Source organism: Taudactylus pleione, unplaced genomic scaffold (genome assembly GCF_031769625.1).
Source record: "Taudactylus pleione unplaced genomic scaffold, aTauple2 ptg000114l, whole genome shotgun sequence".
NCBI classification, from domain to species: domain Eukaryota; kingdom Metazoa; phylum Chordata; class Amphibia; order Anura; family Myobatrachidae; genus Taudactylus; species Taudactylus pleione.
The window spans coordinates 18,666,984-18,687,296 of NW_028284516.1; the positions used below are offsets into that span (position 1 = coordinate 18,666,984).

Here is a 20,313-nt window from a genome sequence, read left to right on the forward strand (position 1 = left end):
TGTCACTTTAGACAGGAGATTGGGCGTGGGAAAACAATTGAATTACCCCCCTGGACTGTTAGTGTGCCTTTAGGACAGAGGTTGGAAAACACTGCTCTAGGCATAAGTGAGGCTTCTAAAATATCCATTTTTCACAACCTCACTTCCACATTCATTTTCAGGGCACACCTTTATTAAAATACAATAGAAAAGTCAGTATGTTAATACTGCAATGTGGCTGTGCATTTGCGCTAGCAGGTAACCGGCCATAGAACAATATTAAAAATATAAGCCAACTTTATATAACTAAATAAATGGTCCTTTACTATTTATCTTTACACATCTATTCCTTACACTTCACTATCACCTTTTTTCCCCTTTTCGTGTGATGCCCTGGGGATGGTCCTTGGCTGGAATTTTTTGGGGTACCTTGCTTCTCAGACCCCTTAATGTTAGGGACGTCAGTATAGAGGAGCCTTGACGATGGCCTGGCGCTTATTCATATATTTGCAAATGTATGTAACTAATACCTCTGAATCTCTATTATCATGTAGGATTTAAGTATTTATTGTTGATTTTGCTGTAGTGCTGGAGGGCAAATCCCTTTTTTTCTGTGTTCAGTGTAAACCCGCCCTTTACAAGCACCTGTGCTATGTCATTAAGCTGATATGAGCGACCACCATACTTTTTGTTTGCTTTACTATTTTTGTCTAGGCTCTGTAGTCCAAATCAAGTGTTTTTTTTTAATGGAAATTATTTAACATGTTTATGATCTGACTATATATTTTGTGTATGATTAAATATTAACTTAAAATATATTTAATCTAAATAGGACTTACACTTGCTTTATTGCTATAGAGAACACAGATGTCTCACTTTTGCCAGCGTATTCTATAGCAAAATAAAAACCTTCTTTTAGCCTACGGAAAGGTACGGAGGAGGTATTTCTGCCCAATGTTAGGTAAAAAGGAGAGCATTTACAGTGCAAAAACACGATAGCTTAATCGCTTTACAATAAATCTAGCCCCTAAAGTATCTGAATAGAGAAAGCATACACATACATGCTGAACATTCACTGTCAGGCGAAATAACAATAAAAAAATTGTACTTTTCTTTTTTTATGAATCGGTAGAAATAGGCCAATCGTTATAATAGTCCATTTATAAGGAACTCTTTGAACTGACACACATGCTCAGCATTGTGTGAAGATACACACTGTAGACAATATTAGGAGAAAACACAGGGAAGTATCTGACAGCCATTGTTATGCTGTCAGTGTACCACTGATGAACCAATAGAGGTTTTTAACATAATCATGGCCAAAGTTATGGGCCTACCCACCATATCCAGGTAACCTCTGTAGGGTAAGTCCCTCACATACTAGGGTTCAAATCCAGAGCGCAGGACACCCCTAAATCGGCGCAGCCAAGCCACCCCAGGGCATCGCTCTAATGAGAAAAGTGAAGAAAGGTAAGAGCAGCTGCGGCTGCATATATAGAAGTGAAAATATAAATATAATAAAAACAAACAGTAAAGTGTTAAACATGTGCAAAAAAGAAAGAATGTGTTATAATGTGATGCCATGAGGCAGACCAACCAAAGCAATCCAGGGGACCCACGTCCCAAAAATCAACCCAAAGTTGCACTACAGTATATAACTTGTAGGACTTACCTAAAATTGTGCCTATTACTAGTGTGCATATACAAACCAAACTCCATGCTTTCAAACCAATAAGGAAGAGGTGCTAGTCCAGGCTGAAGGTGTCTCCTTTCCTTCAGGTGTGCAATAATGCACATTAAATGGAGTGTATAGGGAAGATTCCTGGACTGCACACCCTGATTATATATATATATATATATATATATATATATATATATATATAAATAAAATGGGAGGTGCTACCTGTTGAGACTTATTGCAGGCACAGAAACAGACAGATCACAGGTGCACAACTCCAAATTACTAATTATATATAAATACATTATGCACAACAATTTTGCAAACAAGAGGTTTTTAGCATAATCATAGCCAAGGTTATGGCCTACCCACTATTTCCAGGTAACCTCTGTAGTCCAGGAATCTTCCCTATACACTCCATATGCACACTAGTAATAGGCACAAATTTAGGTGCCCTACATGTTATATAATGTAGTACAACTTTGGGTTGATTTTTGGGGCGTGGGTCCCCTCAATTGCTTTGGTTGGTCTGCCTCATGGCATCACATTAGAACACATTCTTTCTTCTTTGCACAATTTTAACACTTTACTGTTTGTTTTTATTATATTTGTATTTTCACCTTTGTATGCAGCTATAGCTGCTCTTATCTATCTTACTTCACATTTCACTTTTCTCATTATAGCGATGCCCTGGGATGGCTTGGCTGCGCTGATTTAGAGGTGTCCTCCGCTCTGGATTTGAACCCTAGTATGTTAGGGACCTACCCTACAAAGGTTACCTGGATATGGTGGGTAGGCCCCTAACCTTGGCCATGATTATGCTAAAAACCTCTATTTATTGCAAAATGTTATTGCATAATGTATCTATATAAATTCAGTCATTTGGAGTTGTGCACCTGTGATCTGTTTCTGTAACTACTGATTAACAAAAATACAGTAGCATCATTTAAATTTGTGAAAAGTCCTTAAAAGCAGTGAATCTATTTTTCACAGATCTAGACTATTTCCGCATTGTTGTGCATAAGACAGATCAAAGTCAATTCCACATTAGTTTCTCTAGACATGAAAAGCGCTCACAATCCTAAGAAACTGCAGCCAGTGGAACAAAAAGGGTTAATGAACATCCATACTTAATAGAAAGCCACCTTAAAAATGCATATAGCTTTGAAGCCTATCAAAGCCCCTTACAGAGGAGAACACTAGTTTTCTTTCAAAAGAGCATACAATTTCAAATACCTTAAAGAAAGAAAATTAAAAATTTTAATAAAAGGAACATGAAAGACACGGCTTTCTATTGCAGCTTTGGGAAAAAGTCTTAATCCATAGCAAGTGCTCTACACGTTATCTAAGCAACGCAGATTGAGTCAACTATTCCTTTTCAAACAAGCCATCATTGGCCATGCCCTGGTGACTAAAGTCAAAAAATTCTGGTTACCTAAGAGACTGCAAGCTACTCTCTTAGACCCATGCTTTTGCAAGCTATCACCTGAGGTTTTTTAAGATGTCAACTTCATAAAAGAAGTGGAACAGAATACATACTAAACATATTTCATTAAGCATGACTTTAGGTATAGTACTTAACTCAAAAATGCACATTTGTTATATGTTACCACCTATGGTGGGTTAACTTTCTCTTTATCTAGCATTACAATTAACTATTTATAATGTTCGAGGATATTCTGCAAAACTCTAGAATAAGGGAATTTATAATAAAGATAGGTGGAATCCCGGCAGTCAAGATGCCGCTGATCAGAGTACCGATAGCAGCATCCCGACATCACTAGGTAAGAGAAGCTAACGCTAACTCTTACCCCTACCCATCCTTTCCCGGTGCCTAACCCTAACCTCCCCCTTCCAGTGCCTAAACCTAACCTCCTGCTCCCAGCACCCTAACCCTCCCCCCTTAGTGCCTAGCCCTAACCTCCCCCCATAGTGCCTAAACCTAACCTCCCCCTCCCAGCACCTTAACCCTTACCCTCCCCCTAATGCCTAACCCTCCCCTTAACCCCTGATACTTAACTTCGGGATCCCGACGCTGTATGGATTTTGACAATCAGCATCCCGCATGCCGGGATGCAGACTACATCCAAATCAATGCAAATCACAATCCACAATGAAACAAGATATATATTGTAGTCTCTGTTATAAAGGATAATTAAAGGAGAACTTAGCATATAAGGCATAAAATGTGATGGGAAAATAAAGGATTTTCAGAACATAAGAAAACCCCAGTATGGGAACTTTAATATGTTATTTACACCTTTACACATTGATTCAACTTGAATAAGAGTAGCTGGTGCATTAAAGGTTAAAGTCTCTATTCAGTGCCCCCAAGAAAATTAAAAGTGTTCCAGTGGGAAGTTCTAGGACAAAATAAACATACAAAAGAAAACACATAAAAGATAGAAGGCTTACAATTTTCCAGATTTTATTATATTTTTCCATGTAATTATTCCAAAAATCTTAGAAAGCCAAAAGAAAACAGATCTTTGATTAAAATATTAGGCCCTGTTGGAGTTAGTAAATCTTCTTGTATACTGTTACTGATAAAAAAAAAGTTTGAAAATTAAATCAGAGCATATAATAAACACAGTAATTAGCACAGATCTGAAACTGTACATGAAAATAAAACCTCAGTTATGAGGTTTGGATTCTAACAGGTTAGATGTTATTTACTGCAGCTGCCATAGTAGACTATTTGCTCACATGCGGTCTTCTCGAAACATGTGATGTTTCAGTTAACCCAGGATACATGTAAAACTGTGCATGTCTGTATGTAGGAGTCTTTCCATGGTCAGTTTACACAAAACGATGAACACCAAGAAATCGACATCACAAAATGTAGTCTGCTCGCTCTGGAGACACTAAGGGGCAAAACACAAATAGGCACTGAAGCCAATGGATCGGGTCCTGGTGTCTTCCATGCGTTAACTGCAGAAGGTAGATTATGCCTGCAGCCAATAGAGCTGTGAACATCTGCCTACCGTAATGCACTGAAAACCGCGCTAATTGAATCTACCACTAAGAGTCCAATGCAAAGTTGAACGTAAGTCTACCATAATTGCTCCAGCATTACATACATGGAATTAAATGTATTCTTGACCACTTGCAGAGTTGTAAGCAATTCTGTGGCCGGACCGCACCTTCACTTGGTTCCAGAGCATTGGCAGTACGAGAACACTGAAGATCTGCTCTGCAAACAGACTTACTTGTAAATCTGCATCAGCCCCTATATGTATTTATTTTGCAGAATGCTATAAGGGTCTGACATCACTCCTAGAAACCCAATGAAGTTTTAGGCCTGTCTTTTCCTCCCCCTGATGGCCCATTAGGGTTGGTCAGGGGGGATTGATATGTTTGTGGAGTAGAATATAATGAACATGTTAATGTCAAATATGAGTGACGGAGTTGCAATGAGCTTGAGAGGAGAATATAAGCGTATTATTGTTTTAGGGTTCTTATTATATTCTTTACATTTTTTTTTTTTTACATTTAATTATTTCTTTGTACCAGGTATAAGGCAATCCAAGTCTCCTCTGGCACCCAGATCAAGACTCGGCTGATCATATAATGATAGGAGAGTCTTGATCTGGCAGCCAGATTAAAATAAAGTCACCAAGTTTTCACAGCAACCCCAATGCATAAAATTTGGAAACAGAGCCTGAACACTATATTTCTGAAATTTAATTAAATATTTGGTTTTGAGTAGGAAAAAAAACATTAGCATTTAAATATTAGAGGGATTGCCCAATGTTGGACAAGTTTCCTTTTATAACCTATAACCTCCACTTTGAAGAGTTGGAGATCACACCTATTTGCCAAACAGGTATAACATGTTTTATTAAGGGTTTATTGTTCAAAATTGGAAGGTTCATTACTTCCCTGCAGCAACAATGGTTAATGACCTGCTGTAAGGAGGAAGTCAGAGATAGGGATGAGAACAAGAAGTGAATATTCAGGAGTAACAGCCTGCAAATTGCAGGCATCTGCGACTTCGCTGCAAATCTGGCTGACGTTTTAAAGTAGCAATTGTTTAATAGGCAAAACCAGGGTGTTACAATTACCTCTCAGACTGGTCTACGTTCTAACTCATTAGATGCATGCCAGTCAGATCGATCGAGCGAAGTTCATGTAGTGACTCTGCTTTATTATAGGTTTTATTTGGAGGCAGTAGAAAAATGTATGCAATTTTAATACAATTTTAATACATAATTTCACATAAGAACCTAAAAATAAAATTACGGTAGTAGATATATTAATTTTAGCTTGTACACTTCCCTTAACAGCAGATGGAGGTGAAGAAATGGACAAATGGGTACTCTCTGCCCCAAAAACAAGGAATTTAAGAGAAGTGTGGTGCTCAGGAATGATCCTCTCTGTGTTACAAAGGTGTTATTCCAACTCTCCTTAGAGCTCAAATGGCTCTGAGGCTGCCATACTGAAGTCACTGGGAAACGGCCATCCCCTCACACAGGAGCACTTACTCTCAGAAGGTGCTACACACAGAGACTTCAGGGCTTAATAGCAACAGTCCGAAGGGTGCCTAGAATGGTACCGTGCAGCCAGAATCTATGCAGCAGTACCACCTGGAGCGTCCTTAGGACGCTTCAGACGGTCACACCGCTGCCCTTACAGCTCCCCAGAGCATCCTCAGGATACTCTGGGTATTGCTGTAATCACCGGCCATTGTGACCCCACCCGTGTGACGTCACACTGAGGGGGCGTGGCCTGTACCTGGCCCGCAAATAATAATATATATATATCAAAATGGCCCTCGGCAGAAAAAAGGTTTCCCACCCCTACCTTACAGGGTGGAGGCCTTTCCTTTGTATATTTTAGAGATGAGCGGTATGGTTTTACTCGATTATGTTCAGCTCTCAAAAACTATCATATTGGCTATCTGGTTCTCACGTGTTCTGGATAACCAATAAGATAAATCCGACCTTCCGCTAATTTGCCGTAAAGATTAGTCAAAACCAAACCACTCATCTCTACTATACTTACTGAATGAACAGTAGCCCTATCAGACACTTTGCAATGGGATTATTAGCACATATTTTGTACAAATTATGAGAATAGTCTATTTCCCTCCTCTATGAACTGTCTTCCTGTTTATCATTAATCAGTTCATTTAACATGATTTTAATAATTACAATATTGTCATGTAGCCCAATATACTGTAGTCTCATACACACTTTAGTTGCTTCTGTATAAAGTGCCATTTGTCAGTATCATTTATTCTATATTTTCCCACTGCACGAATTGCTTAACCAAAAGTGTTAAACTACCATAAACCACAAAATTCAGCACAGTAAAGTACAGTAAAGTATCTGTCCATGTGTATGTGTTGGCATACTGTGCTACCACAGATCTTCATCACTGTACTGACTAGAGCAGTGATTCCCAACCTCGGTCCTCAAGGCACACTAACAGTCCTGGTTTTAGAGAATTCCATGCTTAAGCACAGATGATTAAATCAAAATAACTAAGGTACTAATTAAGTCATTTGTGCTCAACTATGGCTATCCTTAAAACCTGGACTGTTAGTGTGCCTTGAGGACAGTGGTTGGGAACCCCTGGACTAGAGATAAGCACCAACATCGGCCATCTGAGCATGTTGCTATAAACAAATCCAAGCAACCTAAAATACCATTAAAAGAGATATACTATAATCTCATTTAAAGAATGAAGAACTCCCAACAAGAGCTTTAGGGGTTTATGTATCAAGCAGTGAAAAAGAGTAAAGAAGTGGGCCAGTAAACTTGTCAATAGCAACCTATCAGCTTCTATTATAAAATATAATGTACTTGATAAATGCTGCCTGGTCCACTTCTCCACTATTTTCACTGCATGATAAATCAACCCCTTATATTGCAAACAAACCTTCATTCTTCTATTAGTAGAAATGCCTATAGCAGTATCTCCTGAATGGCGTAAACAACTAGCATAAAAGAGGTGCAAAAAAAAAATGGTTCCTAGGTGGAGTTTTCCTTCCCACGTCTAACAGGAGTGGAGATCTCACATTCTCATGGCAATGTGTGGTTTGCTCCATTCTCTGGAAGAGGTTGTGAAGTGGTGATGGGCTCTTCAACATTCTGCAAATCCGTAGGATGGATGATTAAAGTTGACAAAAATAAAGGTTTCTCTTTCAGTCCCAAATCCATGTGTTCCAACTTGACAGTTCTAACGGATCACAGACATGGCAGAACACAGTTATAAGAATTGCTTCTAAAAGCATGATCTTCGAAGAGTGCAACTTCAATGTACTTTGACTAATTTAAAAATGAATTATTTAAATCAAACAGAAAACCACCAAATTCTACAAAGTGTGAACTTCAGAGATCTCGATCTTGAATTCTAGCGGTTGCAGGCTGTGCACCTGGGTGCTACACTTTGGGCAAGTAAAATACATGTCAGACATGTAATTACTTTTAATGCAGTAGTAGCAAAAGACATGAGTGCAGCCTATGGTATGAGGCATAGTTGGCCATTCTCCACACAAGCAGCATTCCTTGCAGATAACGGCTACAGATGGATCGGTATGGCGGAGGCCAGTGCTCGGCTTACACCAAGAAAACAGCTTGGATTTCAGCTTTTGCGTGTTAATGAGGGGAAGGAGAAAGATCAGGAATTCTGCAAACCCGTGCCACAAAATTTCCCTGTTCATGTATTCAAAGCCAACTTGACGCACCTCTTGGGGTTTACTAAACACGGACCGGATTCTTAGAAGACGTTCCGTCAATGTAGCAAATTTTCCCTGCTGAAGAAAAACCAAGAAATTCAGAAGTCCACAAATCTTGAGAAAGCCAGATACAACATTAATGAAATACTTTACTCTGTGAAACGATGACCCGAGAGGGTGGTTGCTGAATATGTCAAATGACCGTTCTTCCAACCATTTTCCCCCAACTGTAAAAAGTGCAAACCATACTTTCTGCTGCTTATTGAGTGGGATGTACTTTTTACTCTGGGATAAGTCATTTTTGTACTGAATGTTCAGAATTTCCTGCCCGACCGTTGAGCTTCTGGAGTAGACAGTGTATCGCCACAAAAAAACCCATAAAAACGCCTTAATTTCTGGCTCAAAGCGAATTAATAGTCCTGGTTTGAAGCCTTGAAAACAACTATTAAACTGAGTCCAGACTAATTGCTCCAGTGCCTTGTTTAATTCAATAGCATCCAGCTGACTTATCCTTAACACAGGATTTATGTCTTCCATGCTGTTTTCAGCAGCAGCCATTCCCCCTGTAGAAAAATAAACCCAGTTATTTAACATATAATATATTTATCTGAATAATAACAAGTACGGTAATGTAAACCCCTAAAAATTAGAACATTCCATCAAATATTTGTTATTAATGGTCATACAAATAAATGCTATTGATATATCAGTTTCCTAAAGAGAGAACAACAATTGTCCAAACAGAAGTGGCATTTAATACATACCTATATTATATGCAACTTGAATGTCTTGACCAGTCCAAGGTGTAGAATTACTATTTGTCAGATTTTCAAAGCAGTTGATGATCGGCAACTTTGACCAATGGATTTCAAATGACAACAGTAATTAATGGTAAATCAGACTTGTTTAGCATTAATTACTAGTGCCGTTTGAAATCTATCATTGGCGGCTTTTGATAAAACTGAGGAATAGTAAATCTAGCCCAAGTCTACAATACCCTGAAGATGAAACACCTTCAACACTCCATATTCACAAAGCCCCAGCTGCTGTGCTAATATAAAAGCACATAATAAGAACATAAAGGAATAATGCCATAGTAAAATATTCAGGAATATGCAAGAACCACTCAACTATGCAGTCTATGCAGTGCTAGACAAAACTCCAATGTGTTGTCAGCTACTTTCACTCTTAGGTTCACTCAACGCAGTGTGAGTCCACGGTCCACTCTCTGGAGAGGACGGCCACTGTAGATGGACCCCCTTATGTCAATTATCACACATATATGGGGAAGAGGATCTCTGCATTTACAGGATGTAGCTTTGCAATATAAAAAATATGAATATTGCATAGTGTTGATAATTGGGAAGGTTTGATCAGTGACACAACTTTTAGTGACTTGACGGCAATGCTTGCTACAGCTTAGATGATGAGAGAGGAGTCCAGACAACCTCTCAAAAGGGGACTGTAGCAAGAGGAAATACTTATCTTGGGTGCAAGTGTACCATCAAAATGAGAATCTCCTCTGCAGTGGTGATATACTATTTGGATACATTTGAATCCTTGCCATGGTGGTTATTCTCTGCCTGATAGAGGTCACCTGGACGCAGTGGGCAGGCCCATAATTATGGCCATTATTATGCTAAGAACCTCTTGGATGCAATTTAGCAGTATTATTATTAGGTTCAGAATAGTTACAGTGTGCACTTGAATGTCTTTTTTTTTTTTGCTTGCAGCACTACAAGTCTCAGCAAGTAGCATTGCATGTTTGCCATGCATTTGGAATAAAGCCTCTTTGGAACGAAATGTGAGTGCCGGTCTTTCACTATACCCTTGGGTAATGTGTATAAATTATTATATATATATATATATATATATATATATACACACATACACAGACACACACATATACATACATATACGCACAAATATTTACATGCAAAAAAATGGCCACTCTCTTTAAAATATTGGATGGCACTCTTGATATCTAGAAAGTGATTGAAATAAAGATTGTACACTGTAGGTCTTGAAACATTACCGCTGCAAGAGAACAATGTGTGCTTGAGGGTGCAACATGGGTCCTAGCCTTTTGTGGTCAGAAGACTTAAACGTGCCTGCACATTATGTTAAAGTATTCTATTCTAAAGGCCAAATTGCCACAACTGTGCACACTATCCATTCGCTATGAAAGCACAGTGTTAGTTAAAGCTGTTCATTGAATCCATGCAGCTGTCTAATCCATAATTGGCTGGCTGGTAACGAAGTGAAAAGGCACCAACAGCAAATCATAGATTCCTCTGCTGGAGTTTTACACAATGGTATTATCGGGAAAATGGCTAAACAGGGAAAATGACTTCAGCTTTCCCAGATGAGGCTCCAAAGTGCAGGTCAGAAACAAAGATTGAAGCCAGGACAGCGCTCGGTGCAGATAGTAGGCATGGACCATAGTGAAGAGCTTCCATTGCTACTCCTAATGATGCGGCAAACCTGCAACCTGGCAGCTCAGGATCGGTGGCGATCAGATTGTGATTAGCAAATCGGTGAAATTCTCCATGAATTTTTACCAATTTGCTAATCGCGATCATATTCTGATTGGCAAATCCACCGGATTGCGGAACATTGATGGGATCTGCGTTTCCGATCCCATCACAGAATCCGGCGACCCGTCGGTAGGTGTATGGGGGGCCTTAATTCACCCGAATTGAAAATGCCATGACGATTCTAATTATATCAATAAAAATAAAATTTAAAACAACAATCAGATTTTGCAAGGATTTATACGAAAAGGTTTGAATAAACGATAGTGCAACACTATTTAATATCCCCAAAATAATGTGAAAATGACAATATTTACTATATTGCATTGTCATTTAGTAAAAGTATAACCAAATCCACAGCTGGACAATGCAGTCAGGTACAAATGGCAAACAATATATAACTTATTGGTGGTTTTCTAAATATTGGGGAATTTCAGTACATCTCCGCAAACGTACATCTTTTAAAACCTTGAGTTTAATCTAGTTCCTGAATTTTACTTTATTTTGTCCACCCTGCCAAAAACACATATAGTTGACCCTGTGACTGAAGAATACAGAAGAAATAAGGAACAAAAGGCCAGCTTCTGCAGGTGGGCACGACTATTGTATTGTGATTATCTGATAAAAGAATAAAATTGTATGGGGGTGGAGAGAGGGGGGGTGGTGTTAAAAAAAAGAAAAACTAAAATGCACAGCAACCCAGGGACTATTCATAAAATCCTCAACTCTTTGCTACCTATTGACTTTCGCTCAACGTCACATGAATATCATGTTGTAACAAAGAATAACCCCAGATTCACAGACAAAACCTGAGAACAAAGGGAGGTTCCCTCTCTCGAGGTCACTGCACTAACAAAAAGAAAAGTCAAACCACTGAAGCCAAATTGTGCACATGCATAAAATGTAGAGGCGAGCCAACTGCAGCCATTTGTCGGATCGTATTCCCACTAGGCCAATTTAAGTGAGCACCCTCCAAGTAAACGGTATGTGATAGTATGTTTGCAGAATTAGATTTCCCTTTATATTGCTGGATGTAGCAAGCATTTCGTTAAAGGAATCGTACATCAAAGAATAGGAGTAAAGCTTAACCCTGTCAGGAAATCATTGACGCCAGGGCCATTTCTAGCAGCAACTAAAAACTGTTATATATTTATATATACACACACATACACAATATAAATTATATATATTTATATATACACACACAATATAAATTATATATATATATATATATATATATATATATATATATATATATATAAAAACAGAAAACCCAGCACTCACCATGTTTAAACACTCACAATGATGTATAAATAAGTAAATAAATAAATTTACTTATTTATACATCATTGTGAGTGTTTAAACATGGAGAGTGCTCGGTTTTCTGTTTTTATTTATATAAGCAATGTGGTCACAGGCCACTTGCACCCCAGTCCTGGGAATGGCGAGTGCAGGTCTGCAGCCCAAATCTAGGAGTGGCGAGTGCAGTGGATTTCTAACTTTGTTTATGCTGTTAATTTTTATTAACCTTTTGTGATCATAGCTTTCTCATGCACACCTTGTGCAAACTCGTTTATATTAACCTGTGTCAGCTGTCTTTTTGGTAGTGTGATAGAAGCTATGTCAGGTGACTGCCTTACCTTTAAAAGCCATTAGCTGGCAGGTGAGCTTTAAACCAGGTAACATTTTTTCAGTCTAAACTATAGCAGCTAACAGGTTTCCATCAGTGTGACGGATAGTGTAGGACCTGCAGAAAGTGGGGTCCCGTGATGTGGGCTGCGGGCTTAAATGCATTAATCAATCCATGAACTAAATCCCCATTATTTATTTACTTATTTACACATCATTGTGAGTGTTTAAACATGGAGAGTGCTGGGTTTTCTGTTTTTATTTATTTAAGCAATGTGGTCACAGGCCACTTGCACCCCAGTCCTGGGAATGGCGAGTGTAGGTCTGCACCCCAAATCTAGGAGTGGCGAGTGCAGTGGATTTCTGACTTATATATATATATATATATATATATAGCGTTGAATGTGTGTAAAGAATTAGATCAGATAGACAGATTGGGTATTAATTTTTCTAAAAACTGTGTTTTTCTGGCACAAGGATATTACAGAGCTGAATGTGGGGCCATTTGCGGACCATATATTGCATATAACCGCACTGCACAAGTGTAAAATAGGATGCATCCAAGTACGAGAGATGCAAAGTCGTAACACATTTTGATCACGTTTACACTTGTGACCAAAGAGGCGGAGCTGGGCGGTGTGTGTGTGTAACATATTTGGAGGTGTATAATTTGCACCTAGAATATGGCAATAGCAAGTGATTACTGGCTGTGGATTAACAGACAGTAAAAAAGTAGACAATGTCTAGATAAACAACAGATGTTAGACAGTCAATAGGTCGACTGGGACAAAAGGTCGCAATGTTAGAAGGTCGACATGGTCAAAAGGTCGACATGAAAATGGACATCACAAAAATGGTCGCCACAATTTTTTTGTTTTTTAGCCCTAATCTTCACCCTAACCCTCCCCCTGGTACCTAACCCTAAACCTCCCTCCTGGTGCCTAACCCTAACCATCAGGGCAGGTGCCTGACCCTAAGATAAGTGCCTAACCCCAACGCTCCCTCCTGGTGCCTAACCCTAAAAACAAAACAAAAAATCATGTGTCGATCATTTTCATGCCAACCTTTTGACCCTGTTGACATTCTAACAAGTCGACCTTTAGTGTGTCGACCTTTTGTCCCTGTCAACCTACTGACTGTCTAACCTGTACCCAACCCATTTTACAATAGGTGGTAGTGCAGCTTTAATGTCTCAACCGCATAATAAATTAGGAGGTTATAAATTATGTAAAGTATCAAAAAAACATTAGCTACTGTTCCACACAGCGAATAATGGCTGTGCATTGTCAATCCTATTTTGTTGCTCTGCATAACTGAAACAAAATCTGCAAATTCAATTTCCAAATTTGCTTAACTGGAAAAGTATGCTGGGAATTGTAGTTCCATTCATTGAGAGCAACAGTCTGTATGCCTGTCCTATGATGAATCTATTATAGTAATAATGTCTATTCTATTCTAATTTTAGCTATAATATTTACTTAAGCATATACTATAATAAAAGAGGCCATCCATGTGGCAAATTGTGTCACTGAAGGAGCCTGGTACATGGCAAATAGTATGATTTGTCTTCATCACTTGAATGACATAGATGCTAAAATCAATAACCAGTTGAGGTACAGTACACAATGCTCCTTACCTTCGCAGGCAGCGTTGGATAAGACAATGGTAATCTCTGGCCAACAATCACTCCCTTATAGAGAAGCCTTGGAGAAAAAAAATAGCAATAAGTTTATAAAGAAACAAATTCCAACAATGTGAATTGTACATAAAAGGCATCACATTGTAGGGTACATTTTTCTCATTAATAAGTGTATTGATGACATCTACTTAACTACACTCCCATAAGTAGCTCAAACAATATGCCAATCATTGCTTATCAAGCAGAGGGCCTGATTCAGAGCCGGACGCTATTTGCGCTCGCTCATTCAGAAAAAGGGGCCGGCTATTTAAATAGAGCGCTCGCTCTTTGCGGTCTGTTGACGCCTCTATGTCTGACCGAGCGAACGAAACATGCGCTCGCTATTTTGTAAAGACGCCCCCCGGCCGCTCGCATCCTACGTCATCTCCGCTATTTATTTGATTAATCGAGTACATCGAAAGGCGTCTGAACTGCTCACAGTGCTTGTGGTTGGATTTTCCTACCGCAATCATGCGATCAGTTCAGGCTAAGAAACAACCAAGTGACGTGGTCGATGACGCTGCTTTGTTAATTATGCACACCCTTAAAACGCCCGTTTTGACCGTTTGGCACGCCTGCGTTCGGATCTCCACTCCCCGTTTTCAAGCACCTTCCCCTGTTACCACCCACAAACGCCTCATCCTGTCACTCAAATTAGCAGGCACTCGCAATTTTGCGAACACGCGTTTTCCGACCGCACTGACTGGTTGACGCATGCGCAGATGTGCGAACATCGCTCGGAGCGAACGAGCGGCCGCTTACGAGCGGCTCTGAATCAGGCCCAGAGTTCTGTAAAAAATATTATTTGTGTGGCTTTGGGTAATTTCAGTCACAGAATTTATCAAAAAAAAAACAGACATTTTCCAATGCACCCCGCCGCATCCTGAATTTTTTTTTTTTTTTAAAAGGATAGAAATCGCCGAATACTATGGGAATACACCCCCCTTCTCCCCTTTCTGAATGGCTTATGCTACTTAGCACCTCGGGATGTCTGGGCCAATGATAAGTACTGTAGCTTTGGCGGGTTTGCCAATCCTTGACTGTGTGTTAGGGAAGTTCAATGAAGAGGGCCATCATTTATACCGTGTTTTTCCTGCCCAATTATATCTCATTGAATAAAGAAATGAAGGTAAGAAATGTATAAGTAACAAGTATAAAGACAACATTATATATGATTGGGCTAAGTAATTAAAATTAATGGACCCAAATTATAATTTTGATGAATAAACTGGTCAATGTTATAAGTTTTATATAGGAATTATCGCAAAATTCTTTTCACCACCTCTGAGCAGGTGACGAGTTGTACAAAACCCTTATTTTTGGCTAAAAAATGTGCGGACTTGGTGCAGAACCACTGGGACACCCTCCTTAATGGCTAATTAGGTCACAATTATTTTTGATTAGCCTAATTTGTCCAATAATGACATGTCATTTTTGAGGTGAAAAAAGTAAAAAATGTTGGAAAATGGGTTTAAAGTAATGGGACAGGTATATGGGGGTGCTGTATGCATGGGACACGTGTTTCAAACATTGCAAGTGCAAGTGACAGGTGTATTTTTAAAATTTTTAAAAAAATGCCATATGACGACACAATAATATACTTACACCCATTTTAATGTACCACTAATTTAACTACAGCATTTATTTTGCCCAAAATTAACGCTTTATATCATTTTATCACTGTTAGAGAAAAATTCATATAACAGCCAATTAACACAATTTGATTTGGCTAATATGATTTATTTTATAGATTTTTTTTAAGGAAGGGGCACAATAAACAATTTAATTTATTTAGGAGGCCACTATATACTTTTAAGCCCTGGCACACACTGGCCTGGGAACCCTGAATGGGGCCAATGTTATTTAGGATTGGCCTGGGCTTGGTTTGGGCTCCCAATCGTGACCAGCAGCAGCATTCCTTCAACTGCATGCAAATTAGCCGTTTCTAATTGCAGTTCATTACCAGCAAAATGTGACAATTTAGTAACCCATTGGCAAAAAAGATGAATTCCCCCTTCGTGTCATTCTGCTGTGATGTTATATGCTTGTTCAGATGGCCTGTGCTTGGCTACATTGCTATGGCATCACATTCTGCTCAGTGGTATTATATAGTGCTCTGCGATATTACACTATGCCCTACAGCCGAGATCCCAGACTTTACCTGCACCCTCCCATCTCCTTCCGGCTCTGCCAGTTACATTTGTTCAAAATGGCTGCTATGTTATTACAGACAGGAGTCTACTTCTTAGATTTGAGGGGAATTCAATTTGGTGCGGGGAAAAAATTAAAGCATTCACGTCGGGAGCTATTGCACCCAGCATGACATATACACTTGCTGAGTCCGATTAGGGAGGAGGGGGGGGGGGATACGTGTCATGCTGCATTATCCAGCATGGCATCGTTTGTGACATCCCCCGTTGGCTCTGAGCCAACGGGGGATGTCACTAGCGACCAGCGCATATCATAGGTACACACCAGGCGATCTGCCCAATATGTACAGTAGCTCCGATCCGCAGGGTCGGACAACATATGGTCTAGTGTGTACCCCTCTTTAGGGTAGTGTGCAGCCCTGAAGTGTATCTAGTTGACTGTCACTGGTTTATATTAGGTCCAAAATCTATATAATCTGATTTCTTATACCATGTATAAAATAGAGCATTAAGCAAAAGGAAAAAAAAAAAAGGAAATTAATCTTTATTTCAATTTTACTGTATCATTAATGTCAATAAAAGTGGTGAATATTATATAACACTGAATTGTTCCAATCCTTACGCAGTTCTGATATAACCTAACTTTTGCCATTGGGACACAGAGGAGCATAGGGACTTGTACTAGCTCATGTAGGTCACTTGTATTCTTCCCAGAGTCCTCAGCAAGTCTATCAGCATTACATAACACTGAGGATACATACTGTATATGTAGCAGCACTTCCCAGCACCTAGGATACATACTGTATATGTAACAGCACTTCCCAGCACCTGGTTCTGCAGACCTGATCAGTTCCATGATGCATTACGGAGACACTGGCAGCATTAGTCTCATAAAAGCAGCCCAAACATGCCATCCTCTCTGTGCCATGTACTGCAGCTCATATAGTAACCACCTGCTCCTTATATCTGCAATTCTCTGTAACAACTTCTATGATGTCACTGACTGCCCTTACCTGCAGGGCACAGGCAGGGGGCACAGTTCAGGAAACAGCATACTAACGCTGTAAGGGAAGGGGGAAAGTACTTTCTCTCTGTCTGGCTTCCCACCTGCTCATACTGCAGAGCATGCGGTACTACAAGAAACGTGCACACACTATCACATTGTGCTAGCCTATATAGCCATGCTGATACTTGTAGTTCTACAATAACTGGAGTCAGTCAAGTACAAGGACATTATATAACAAACGACTCACAGCAATGCAGCAGCAGCAGCCCTGACCTGATCGCCAGGGACTCACACTCTCCCCTCTGCCTGCTGCTGTCAGCACCACTCTCACTCACAGCTGCTGCCTGAGAGTCCTCCCTCTGTCTCTGCCTGCCGTCACGTGACTCAGCCAAGCTCTGTCTACGGAGAGAGAAAAGACCCAATATACCACAGGCACTGACACACGCGCAAACCACTTAGACAGCCAGAACGAACGCTGATGTCGTCTATTGTTCCACTGATCCATCCATGCATAGCAGCGTGATACTTGAAAAGAGAGAGAGCAGATATTCTTTTTTCCAGGACTGTCAGTGAAAAACCCACACACATAATCTCTTATTTTGAATGTATAAATATATATATAGTAAGCGTGAGCGAGTTCGGATTTAAGAAACAATGCTATGCTTCCAACTTTGTAGCAACAGATTGGGGAAGGCCCGTTTCTATTCCAACATGACTGTGCCCCAGTACACAAAGCAAGGACTATAAAGACATGGGGTCCGATTCAGACCTGTTCGCAAGCGGGTTGATGGCCGGGCAGTGCGCACGAGCGACGTGCATACTGCGCGTGCACGAGCCCCGGAGCGAGTGAGAAATTTACTCGCTCCGGGGCTCGCAACAAACGTGGTGGCTGTCGATGTTGATCGACAGCTCGCCCCGTATTGTAGGTGGGTCGGGGGGGTGGCTTGCCAAACGGAGACGTTCCTGAAGGAACGCCTGCCGTTTGGGGGCAGCCCAACTGACATCACTCGCGATGTCAGTAGTGAGATTCCTGCTCTATTAGAGCCAGAAGCTCACTGGGGCTTGCGGCAGACGAGACCCTACAACAAGGGTCTCGTCGCAAGCCTGATGGTCGCGACCATCACCTGACCGCTCGCAAAAGCTGTGGGTGGTCACCCATAGCTTAGCAAGCGGCCAAAAGGCCGGACAAGAAAAAAATGCCCTTCAGACCTGCGAGCGAGTCTGAATCAGGGCCATGGTTTGGTGTGGAAGAGCTATACTGGCCCACACAGAGCCCTGACCACAACCCCATCCAGCACCTTTGGGATGAACTAGAATGGAGATTGGGAGCCAGGCCTTCTCGTCCAACACCAGTGCCTGACCTCAAAAATGCTCTACAGAATGAATGTGCACAAATTCCCACAGAAACACTCTAAAATCTTATAGAAAGCCTTCCAAGAAGAGTGGGAGCTGTTATAGCTTCAATATATTAAACACACTTCCAGTGTAAGGGTCCAAGTTTATAAGAAACACATATGCTGGATGCACAGAACTATAACAATTTGTGTAGCACATATAGGAAAAGTTACAGTACATCAACAGTTTTCAGAAACTGTCTTCCTAATGGTGATTGGTTTACGCGGAAGAAAGGCACCGAGCTATCTCTATGGTGCATAGTTGCTAGGGGACAATCCCAGGTTTTAAAGGTTTGCCACTGGAATTATGCCTATATTTCAATATTTACCAACTGCACTATACAGTTCCTCACTTTGTCAACATGCCATATGAAATCCTTTACATCTGTTCGTCTGAGCAGCATACAGTATAAGTAGCATTACTATTTGACCTGATTTATATGAAGGCAGGCCTGTTTTCAGCATATTTACTATGGTTGGTCATCCGAGAGATAATTTGGGGAATATAGATTTGTAAACTCCATAGGGACAGGGACTGATGTGAATGATTAAATATTCTCTGTAAAGTGTTTTGTAATATACTGGGTCTCTGTAACTAATGGGGCCATTAAACAGCAGCGACGGACTGCAGCAATTCCCCGATCTGCCGATGTTGGGACCGAGGGTCTGGAAATATTGAACATGTTGAAAGATCTCAATTTCCTGATCCCGACCAGAAAATTTTTGTAGCCGGGGATTTTTAAGATGAAGAATTTCCTTGATCTGCCAATGGATCGCCGATCAACAATGTCCGTGGATTATTGGTTTTGGTCACCGATCCGAGCATCAGATCGGCAGAGCAGGGAATTGCTGCTCAGGTGTATGGGGGCCCTTAGCTGTTAATCTATATGTACCACAGGATATATTACACTTGTGATGTCAGTGGGGAAGGCCCCAGATGTTCCCATGGGAACGCCTCCATCTGGCCAGCCACGCCCACCAAAGGGGGCGTGCTGTCACCCACCATCGACAGCACGCCCCCTTTGTAGCGAGACCCATAGCGACGGCTTGCCCGTCGCTATCCGCGTCTCGCGCATGCGCACGACAGAGCCGGGTCCGTCGTGCGCATGCGCACTGGCCCAACATCGACCCGCTTGCGAGCGGGTCTGAATCAGGCCCTCTGTGCGGTGGCAAACAGTTGCATACCCTAGTTCTGGCCCTGCAATAACCAAGCAGTGAGCCGGTGACCACATGCACAGTGACTGTAACTACACTATATGGGAGACACTGCTTATCATTCCTGCTTTTGCAGACACTTGTGGGAGATATTGCTGCACTGGGGTCTAGAATCTCTCTCTATGACACTAGCTATAGAGTATTTTATAGAGGGGAAAATTTACCAAATACACAGATACATTTTTTTTGCAGGCATATCATATATTGTTGTTAAGTGTTAACCAATTAACTGACTAATATTTTTTTCAAAAACTGCACAGATATTGTCTGGGATTTTATGATCGAATTAGGTGAAGAACATCAATTTAAAGCTTTACCAACACGATTTTATAAAAAGAAAAACATCTTTTTTTTAAAAAACACATAAC

The 20,313-nt window shown here is 40.5% G+C and overlaps 1 protein-coding gene across 1 annotated transcript; it reads right to left on the minus strand.

The window, feature by feature from the left end:
• Positions 1 to 7,197: 7,197 nt before the first annotated feature.
• PEX2 (peroxisomal biogenesis factor 2) lies at positions 7,198 to 17,736 on the minus strand. Its single transcript, XM_088471562.1, has 3 exons — positions 17,584 to 17,736; positions 14,139 to 14,205; positions 7,198 to 8,902 (listed from the first exon to the last, which is right to left on the minus strand). Exon 3 carries the CDS (start codon positions 8,895 to 8,897, stop codon positions 7,977 to 7,979), a length of 921 nt encoding a protein of 306 aa, XP_088327688.1. The 5' UTR covers positions 8,898 to 8,902; positions 14,139 to 14,205; positions 17,584 to 17,736; the 3' UTR covers positions 7,198 to 7,976.
• Between the last annotated feature and the right edge of the window lie 2,577 nt (positions 17,737 to 20,313).

Excerpts from the sequence above, each read along its gene's own strand:
- PEX2 (XM_088471562.1), bottom strand. The coding sequence starts at position 8,897 with ATGGCTGCTGCTGAAAACAGCATGGAAGACATAAATCCTGTGTTAAGG.